This window comes from Quercus lobata, chromosome 1 (assembly GCF_001633185.2).
Source record: "Quercus lobata isolate SW786 chromosome 1, ValleyOak3.0 Primary Assembly, whole genome shotgun sequence".
In the NCBI taxonomy this organism is placed as follows: Eukaryota; Viridiplantae; Streptophyta; class Magnoliopsida; order Fagales; family Fagaceae; genus Quercus; species Quercus lobata.
Window position 1 is genome coordinate 28,176,176 of NC_044904.1, and position 10,465 is coordinate 28,186,640.

The window sequence follows — 10,465 nt, forward strand, 5'->3', positions numbered from 1 at the left end:
ACGCTGAAGCTGTCAGAAGTGAGGTGGCCAAGTTTGAGCAGGCTGGGGCCATCAAAGAAGTTTTTTACCCACGATGGTTAGCCAATACGGTGGTGGTAAAGAAGAAGACAGGAAAGTGGCGAGTGTGCGTGGACTTCACGGACCTCAATAAGGCTTGTCCCAAGGATCCTTTCCCCATGCCGAAGATAGACCAGTTGGTGGATGCAACCTTTGGTCATCCCCGGATGAGTTTTTTGGATGCCTTCCAAGGATATCACAAAATACCATTAGCATTGGACGATAAAGAGAAGACGGCTTTTGTCACCCCTATTGGAAACTATCATTATAAGGTGATGCCATTTGGTTTGAAAAATGCAGGATCTACCTATCAACAGATGTTGACTGAAATGTTCGAACCGCAACTGGGCAGAGACATTGAAGTCTATATCGACGACATGGTAGTGAAGAGTAAGGTGGTGTTCGAGCATGTGGAAGATTTCACGAACATCTTTGGAATACTGAGAAAGCATAAGCTATGCCTAAATGCTTCAAAGTGTTCCTTTGGTGTAGGCTTCGAAAGGTTCTTGGAATCATGGTGACTCATAGAGGAATTGAAGTGAACCCAGATTAGATTAAGGCCATCAACGATTTACAAGCACCTCGGAATCCAAAAGAGGTGCAGAAACTGACTGGAATGACTGCTGCTTTGAACCGATTTATCTCCAGGTTGACCGAGAGGTGTCGTCCCTTTTTCCTTCTACTGCATAAGTGAAAAGAATTTGAATGGACCGAGGAGTGTGCTGTGGCGTTTCAGCAATTGAAGGAGTACCTATCTAGGCCATCTATCATATCTAGTCCTGAGGTGGATGAGATGCTGTTTTCTTATCTGGCAGTTGCCCCTCATGCAGTTAGTTTTATCTTAATACGAGAGGACAGCGGCGTACAAAGACCAGTTTATTACGTAAGTAAATCCCTTCATGAAGCTGAGGTGAGATACTTATCATTAGAAAAGGCCATCTTGACGGTGGTCCATGCAACCCACAAACTTCCACATTACTTTCAGGCCCATACTGTGGTTGTTTTAACTCAGCTACCTCTCAAGTCCATACTTAGAAGTACAGATTACACTGGAAGAATTGCTAAGTGGGGCACAATCCTAGGTGCTTTCGATATCAAGTATATGCCTCGCACCTCTGTGAAAGGTCAAGTCCTTGCCGATCTGGTAGCCGAGTTCGCCGAGTGCCCAGAAGAAGCTAACATGAAGCAAAATGATATGAATGAAAAATCGGTTGGTCTAATCTCCACTCAAGGCAGTCCCTCCTGGAGAGTATATGTAGACGGAGCAGCAAACCAACGGGGGGCAGGATTGGGGCTAGTTTTGATATCCCCTGAAGATATCATCATTGAGAAGTCCTTGAGGTTGGGATTCTCAGCTACTAACAACGAAGCAGAATACGAAGTTTTATTGATGGGAATGAGTATGGTCTAGAAAATGGGTGGAAAGGTAGCAGAATTATTCTCGGATTCAAGATTGGTAGTCGGCCAAGTGAAAGGAGAACTGGAAGCCCGAGATCCAAGAATGCAGGGGTATTTGAGTCAAGTTAGGCGTATGCAAACGAAATTTGAGTCTTTCGACTTGTCGCATATCCCCCGAGGTGAAAATACTCATGCCGACTCCCTGGCAACCCCTGCCACCTCTTCAACACGGAGTTTTCCTCGGGTGATAATCATCGAAGATTTGTATACCCCTACCCCACCAGAAAATGACGTTTACCAGGTTCATCAAGTCAATCTAGCGCCGAGCTGGATGGATCCCATATTGAAATTCCTCCAAAGTGACACCTTGCCTGAAGAGAAAATAGAAGCTGAAAAAATACGGAGGAAATCTCCTCGGTTTTGGTTATCCGAGGACAAAAAGTTATACAAACAGTCATTCTCTGGGCCGTACCTACTTTGTGTACATCTCGAGATGACAGAGTCACTCCTAGAGGAGCTGCATGAAGGCATTTGTGGAAGTCATACAGGGGGAAGGTCCCTATCACATCGGGCCATTACTCAAGGATATTGGTGGCCAAATATGCAGAAGGAAGCGCAGGAGTATGTTAGAAAATGTGACTAGTGTCAAAGGTTCGCTCCAAACATCCACCAGCTTGGAGGAATTCTTAATCCTCTGTCCAGCCCTTGGCCTTTTGCTCAATGGGGGCTGGATATTGTTGGCCCTTTTCCTAAAGCCTTAGGAAACAAAAAGTATTTGTTGGTCGGCACGGATTATTTCACTAAATGGGTCGAAGCTAAACCTTTAGCTAACATCAGAGACGTAGATGTTAAGAGGTTTATTTGGAAGAATATTGTTACGCGATTTGGAACTCCGCACACTCTTGTTTCGGATAACGGCCTTTAATTTGATAGTAAGGCCTTCAGGCAATACTGTTCAGACTTAGGTATAAAGAATAGATATTCCACTCCGACCTATCCTCAAGGGAATGGGCAAGCTGAAACTGTTAATAAAGTAATAGTCAGTGGACTTAAGAAGAGGTTGGATGATGCAAAAGGAAAATGGGTGGAGGAATTGCCACATGTTCTTTGGACCTATCGAACAACACCTCGACGATCAACAGGGGAGACTCCTTTTTCCATGACCTATGGAGCCGAGGTCGTCATCCCTTTGGAAACTGGATTCCCAACGTTAAAGGACTAGTACATTTTCCTCGGACAGTAACGATGGGATGTTGGAAAAAAGTTTAGACTTGATCGAAGAGCGAAGGGAGAATGCAATGGTCTAATTGGCTTACTACCAGCATAAACTCAAGTAAGGCTATGATATTAATGTGAAGCTGAGATCGTTAGCCGTTGGAGATCTGGTGCTGAAAAAAGTTTTGGGAACCACCAAGAATCCAGTTTGGGAAAAATTGGGAAGGGCCTTATCGGATTACTTCAGTAGCCGGAATAGGAGCCTATTATCTGGAAGACCTAGATGAAAAAACTGTAGTCCATCCTTGGAGTGTAAATAATCTCAAGAGGTATTATTATTAATAAAAGTAATCTAGTTTGAGTTTTTCCTTTAATTTATGCTGATCATGCATCTTATGTTTCCACACCTAATGACATCTATTGAAGTATTAAACAGAAACTAAGTTATGTCAGGTCCTCGGACCACGAACTTAGTGGAAATTAATACCCTATGACATCTATTGAAGTATTAAATAGAAACTAAGTTATGTCAGGTCCTTGGACCACGAACTTAGTAGAAATTAATACCCTATGACATCTATTGAAGAATTAAACAGAAACTAAGTTATGTTAGGTCCGAGGACCACAAACTTAGTGGAAATTAATACCCTATGACATCGATTGAAGTATTAAACAGAAACTAAGTTATGTCAGGTCCTCGGACCACAAATTTAGTGGAAATTAATACCCTATGGCATCTATTGAAGTATTAAACAAAAACTAAGTTATGTCAGGTCCTCGGACCACAAATTTAATGGAAATTAATACCCTATGACATCTATTGAAGTATTAAACAGAAACTAAGTTATGTCAGGTCCTCGGACCACAAACTTAGTGGAAATAAATACCCTATGACATCTATTGAAGTATTAAAACAGAAACTAAGTTATGTCAGGTTCTCGGACCACAAACTTAGTGGAAATTAATACCCTATGATATTTATTGAAGTATTAAACAGAAACTAAGTTATGTCAGGTCCTCGGACCACAAACTTAGTGGAAATTAATACCTTATGTCATCTACTGAAGTATTAAACAGAAGCCTGTGAACATCATTTAATGTACAATTGAAGTACTGTAGACCCAACTTTATCCAACTTTTGAACATTCCCTAAAATTTCAATTGATAAGAAATAATACGTATGTATCTAAGATGTCTCCCTGAGACCTCATAGTATTAATGGTTATCACCCATTTTTAATTGCCAATTGTTAATGTTTATAAGTTATTTTTTCTCTTGCAAACGAAAGATAGCCAAAATGAATCCATTCAAATTAAGATAACATAGTGAACAAGTACAAAAATAAGATAAAACGGCAACAACAATAAGCAAATAAACATAAATATCCTTAAAAAATTCCTAATAAAATTACAAAATAAGTCCTGTTTTTTCAACTTAATTTGGAGCTTTGGAGCTTGGTTGGCTGATTTATCTGCCTCCGAGATGGTGACTCCCTCTTTATCCTTAGTAGCTCTCCTAGCTGGCATGACTGTGGAAACCAAATCCTATTGAAAGCCCTGAGAGGCCACCTCTGCCTCAGAAGCAGCTGTAGTCTTGTCCAAGGAGGCTTCTGGAGGGGCATTATTCTTTTTAGCTGGTTCTGGTTGGCCAAGAGGAGGAAGACTTGGAGGCAAAATCTCCTTATTAGGGTTAATGGTTGAGGGAGTGTCTTTAGCTTGACTGGATGGAGGAGCTGAGGTGCAGATTGCTTCAGGGTAGAACACGTTCTCTAGCCTCCTTAACTCGGATGAAGCCTCAACCCCAGCTCGGTTAAGGGCTTCATCCCAAGTTTGGGCGCAGTAGATACGGCACACCATTGTCACCTCTGCCCTTAGTGTCTCCTCCGTCTCAGCCACACCGATTTCATAGCCTTTTTGTTCAGCCTCATTTGTTGCCTATTCAGCCTCGGCCTTTACTCTCTCAGCTTCCTCCCTGGACTTTTCAGCTTGCTCCCTCAGCTTTTGGGTTTCCTCCAAGTGCTTCTTAAGGACTGTAACTTGCTCCCGGGCAGCCTTTAATTCTGCATTTGCTTCACACAAGCGCTTTCCCTGGTCCTCGGCTTGCTTTTGGAAGCCTTCCAAGGCCGAGTCAGTGCTCTTACGAGCTTGCTCCTCAGCAAGTAATTTCTTCTTCGCAGCAACCAAGTCTTGCTCGGATGTTGTTAAAGTTTGTACAGCCGTTGCCCGTTTCTTCCTTTCATCCTCTAGCTGATTGTAGCAGCTATTGAGTATCTCATCCAGCTTAAAGGTGTTTTGGATAATCTAAAAGGAAGAAATTAACACTATAGTCAGTAAAAAGTACACATCAGTGAGTAATGATCACAAAAAGAAAAAGAAGAGAGTTAGCATTATAACATTCCCAAATATCTTTTATTATTGAGGATGAGTTCATTCTTTCTTACATTTTTTATTTCGGCCATGTCCTTAAGGAGTAACAAGGCCTCCTTTATAGCCGAGGCTACGTGACACCCAATGCCACCGTTGAAGTCCCTAATAGATATATCATCTCGTAGGGGCTCCCTAGCATGCATGGGTGCTGGCAGCCAGGCTTGAGGCTTAGGAGGTTGAGTGTCAAACCTCTCCTGGCCTCGCTGAGGAAGATGGCTAGTCTTTTGTTGCTTTATAGCTCTTTGGGCATCTTCCTCGCGGGTCGGACGGGACTTTCCAACATCCACCACGTCCTTTCCTTTCGGTTCCTTGCGCCTTTTCAATTTGGCCGCTTTAGCTTTGACTGGCTGGGGAGGTTGATAAGAAGGTGGATGAGGAGCAGGAGGAGGAGACCTGGTGGGAAGAGAAGGAATCTGGGATTGCGTTGATTTCCCCGACGCATTCTTCCCAGGCTGATTCTCGATCAACTCCATTAAACTTCTTTGGGGCTTCCTTTGTATTCCCATTTCGTCAAGATTTTCCTCGGAGCGTATAGGTTGATCAAAAACCCCAAAATCTTCCGAGGAGTCTGAGAGTTCTACAACTTCTTCCTCTTCTTCTTCCTCTTCCTCTTTCTCTTCTACTTCCTCTTCTCTAAGTAAAGGTTGGGATGAAGAGGCTCCTGTTGAGATGGCGGCCACAAAAAGGGGCTCAGTGCGGGATGTATCCTTGGGAAGTGGAATACCTTCTGGAACGATGAACCTCTTGTAGGCAACACTAATACGGTGAAGCCGAGGATCGCGTGCTCTGATCACGCACTTCGGCACCTGGAAAGCAAACGAGAGGGGGGTGTAGCCGAGAATTAAATGGGCTACCCGGAGTTGGCCGTCAGTTTTGTTCACGTATATCTCGGCTTTCAATACCTTATCCAAGCTTGCTTTGTTGACTAACTTAAGGTTGGGCTTGGTGAAACGTCTATCTGTAAAATTATTGAATTGAAATGAAGTGTCATTAGGGATAAGACTACTAAGACTCAAAAAAAAAAAAAAAAAAAAAAAAAAAAAGAGGAAAAATATGTATGAACTGGACATTATGAGTCTATGACTTCATTCCCACCTGGTGTTCCTTCCTCCGTGGGGTATGGCAGACCATCATGTCATTTCCCAAAAAAGATAAGGAAATCCTCCTTTAAGTTCTTGTTTGAAGTGGGAAGACACTGAATTAGCCTCACCTCGGGATATCTCGACTTGAGATAATACCCCTACCCTTTCAAATGGTGGAGGTTGTACACCCAATTCACGTCATGATGGGTCAGGTTTAGGTCCATTCTCTCGTTCAAAGCTTCTATACTTCCTAGGACCCTAAACATGTTTGGGGCACACTGAGTTGGGGATAACCTAAAGAACCCAAGGTAGCTCCTAGTAATCTTACCCATGGGGATGGTTATCCCACCTTCTATGAAGGCAATCATGGGAATAACCACTTCCCCTGTCTTTCTAGCCTCGACCCATTCCCCTTAGGCTGCGTACCTCATACCCACTGTTAAGGGAATCCTATACTTAGAGCGGAAATTTCTCATACTTTCCTCGGACTCAACTAGACATCGAAACTTACCCTCCTTTTTCCCCATTTTCCTAAAGGATTTAGTAGAGAAATTAACGAGTTTAAGATGAAAGTGGTAAAGGTTTTAAGAAAACTTACAGGTTTGAAAGAGGGTCCTCGGACAAGATTTTAGTATTTGTAGATGCCAGGGAAGCGATGAAAAAGGAGAAAGACAGGTTTAGTGTATGAGCCCTAGAATTGTGTGATCGCTGAAGGTAAGAAAGAGAATTGATTTGAGAATTCCTTTATAGTCGTGCATAAGTTATGAGCGGGAAAGTTCCCGCTCGCGAAACGAGATAGACCGCTCATCGTTCGATTTACATCTTACCGTTGAACGTGGGAGACAAGGGCGTCGCCAAAATTTAATGCTACCACGCTTGGGATGCTGAAACGTCAGCAGCATGCCCAAAACATAAAAGGGTATGAGCTTGTGACATCAAAATCAATCTTTTCTCCTGAGGAGTGGAAAAGCAATATTTTGAGGGGCTATTGTGGGAACCGGTTAATCAATAATTATTAAAACCGTGTTAACTGGGTCTGTAGCCCATCCGAGGACGTAAAACTGTCCGAGGAGGCCCATATCAGGTTATAAGGTTAACCAAATGAAAAGAAGAGTAGATATCACGTGAGGTGAGTTCAGTATTCGTCCGAGAACAAAATCATTCTCGGCAATATGTGTCCGAGGACGACCTGAACACCATATTGTTACAGACACACTTCAGAGCTACATTACCACTGAAGGTGGGACATGGGACCAAAGGTAAGAAAGAAAAGGTAAACAAATATCTTTAACAACAGCTGCCTCCGCATTAATTGCCTCTTAACCAACTCTCTGGTCGCATTAATGTGGAGGTGATATCTGAACAGTGATGAAGCAGCCTTATAGCTGTTGGTTGGAGGTTCCAGAAGGTGTTGGATGGGACAGGAAGGGATCCTCCTAACCCAACCTACACGTATGTGGTGAAGATGACACCAAGATGACAGTATATAACATGGAAGAATGCATTGAGAAAAGGGATCGGAACTTCTAAACGAGTAGTACTTAGAAGAAAACCTTAGGAAATAAAGAATCGAACTTGTTTCAAGGAGAAATTGATCGTTATATTGGTGATAATCCATCTATAAACATTAAGTTTAATTGTTTTTCTTTTGGAGTTAATCTAGTTCTTTGACACCCACGCTCTACAAATTTATTATTTAGGCCTTTAACGTTCGAACCCAATACGAATTTGGGATCGTTACAAATTGAGTCCTTACATTTAGTATTATTCATAGGTCATATTGTACTATTTAGCTAGCTTTTAAATTTTTTTTTTTTATACACTTTTAGTAAAAAATTTTCAGTTTCAGTTAAATAAGTTGTTCTCAAATAAATCATAAGTAAACTACAACAAGTTAATTCTTAGCACAAAAAAAAAAAAAAAAAAAAAAAAAAAAAAAAAAAAAAAGGGGGGGGGGGGGGTTGGGGTGGGGTTTGTTTTGTTTTATTTATTTTTTAATGCAAACACGATGTCGTTTATTCTCTCAATCCCAGAGTTCTTTGTGCTTCATTTGGCAAACGAGTAGTGTTGCCATTATCAACTCGGTGACACAAAGTAACTCCAATGGCAACTCGTGCATTTTCAAGACTGAAAACCCCAATCTGCACCTCGATACTCATTCGGAACCTAACAAGAACATCCATTATACACCACTCATTGCCTCTAAAACCCAAAGTTCCAGCATTAGAACCCGACTACTGCAAACCCATATGTGGAGTTAAGCTATACCATGATGGGAGACCCAGAGGACCCCTCTGGAGAGGCAAGAAGCTGATTGGCAAAGAAGCTCTTTTTGTAATATTGGGGTTAAAGAGGTTCAAGGATGATGAAGAGAAGCTTGAGAAGTTCATCAAGACCCATGTGCTAAGGCTCTTGAAGATGGATTTGATTGCTGTACTATCTGAGCTTGAGCGCCAGGAAGAGGTTGCTTTGGCTGTCAAGGTCTTGAATTTTCTATTCCATTGTACTTTCTATTTCACATTCTCATTTGGGTTGCTTTTAGATTTTCAGTTTTTGGGTTTATGATTGGACACTCTCTCACTCACAATTGAAATAGTCATATTGCTGATCTTCTGGATGGGGAATTTACTTCGTATAATATGAAAACAAGTAATTTTTTTTTTTGTAAGTATATTAAGAAGAGCAGTAAATGGGGATGTCCTGGAAGTGTTTGATAAAATGCTTTAAAGAAAATATCTGCTCTTGGGAACTTCTAATATGCTTTGATTTGATGATTGTTGAGAATTATTTTACTTTCCTGTAAAATGGAGGCTTCATAGAAAAAACCAATCTGAACTATGTCCGCTCGAGGAGGTATATTGTCAATTGAACCTGTCAGTGCTCTATCTCCAACAAGGATCTTAGTTAACATGCAAAGAATAAAAGATTATAAAAGAAATCTTTTTTCCCCTTTTAAATCATTCTAAATTGATAAATTATTAGCAATTGAAAAAGAGATAGTTTGTTTTTACATTTTGGGTTTAGTATGCTCCTTCAAGATCAATGGTAATAATGACTTTTATGGTTACTTTTCTTTATATGTTCTTGCCTGCCATCCTCCATTTCTGCAATTTTATTGTGGGCTTTATATTGTCCAAAGTTATGTTTCTTCATAATCCAGAACACACAGTTTGGTTAGGCTATTTCACTATAGTAGTCTTTCAAATTTCATCAATTTACGCCTCATTCCATTTATTTATATTCTTATGCTGAGATTTTGATGTGGTTTTCTTTTACTATGACTATACTCTTGAGCTTACAAGCAACTCAATGAATTTTCAGGTGTTTAAAGTGATACGGAGGCAAGATTGGTACAGGCCTGATGCTTTTCTGTATAAGGACTTGATTATTGCGTTAGCAAAGTGTCAGAAAATGGATGACGCAATGCAGTTGTGGGAAGACATGAGAAAGGAGAATTTGTTCCCTGATTCTCAAACATACACGGAAATGATAAGGGGGTTCTTGAGGCATGGATCTCCTGCTGATGCAATGAACATATATGAAGACATGACGAAGTCTCCAGAGCCCCCTGAGGAATTGCCATTCAGGATTTTGTTGAAGGGACTTCTTCCACATCCCCTTTTGAGAAATAGAGTCAAACAAGATTTTGAGGAGCTCTTTCCTGAACGGCATGTGTACGATCCTCCAGAAGAGATCTTTGGCTTACGCTGAGGTTTGCATTTGGTGTTTCCCCCCTTTTTTGGTAGTTAAAGATTTTGAGAGGAATCGATCCCCAGAAATGTCCCGCCACCAAGGATGGATGTGCTAGTTGGTCCAAAGACCATCGCTGCAATTGGTGCTTTGTTTTTGTATAATGTCTTTTTTGAGAATATATATTGGCATATTTAGATAGAATGGTATCAAACTCCTTTGGATACAATTTTTTTTTATGTAAACGAAGCTCTTTATTGCTCAACGAGTAGGCAAGGGATTTATAGATAGTTCAACTTCTTTCTAGTTGAATTAAATCTAAGATGGTAGCTTGACATCTTAAAGGTCATAACTCTGTTATGGACCTGCTTGAGAGTAGAAATGGAATTTGATACCAACCAGAACCTGATTGACTTGGTGCCAGCCAAAAACCACCCACCTTATCAGGTTATCAAGATAATATATTGAAGATAATACATGAGCAGTTTAAAGATGTCTAGAAAATAAGCCAAGAAACAGATTCTGTAAAAGACTAAAAGTTGCTTCCTCTATTTCTTTAATAATAGTAGAAAAGGTACGCCCAAAGCTTTTACCATT

At 40.9% G+C, this 10,465-nt stretch overlaps 1 protein-coding gene across 1 annotated transcript; it reads left to right on the top strand.

Moving 5' to 3' along the window:
* The first annotated feature begins 8,165 nt into the window (after window positions 1-8,165).
* LOC115985678 (protein THYLAKOID ASSEMBLY 8-like, chloroplastic) lies at window positions 8,166-10,158 on the top strand. The gene is made up of 2 exons (XM_031108597.1): window positions 8,166-8,659; window positions 9,500-10,158. Exons 1-2 carry the CDS (start codon window positions 8,282-8,284, stop codon window positions 9,887-9,889), a joined length of 768 nt encoding a protein of 255 aa, XP_030964457.1. The 5' UTR covers window positions 8,166-8,281; the 3' UTR covers window positions 9,890-10,158.
* Window positions 10,159-10,465: the final 307 nt, after the last annotated feature.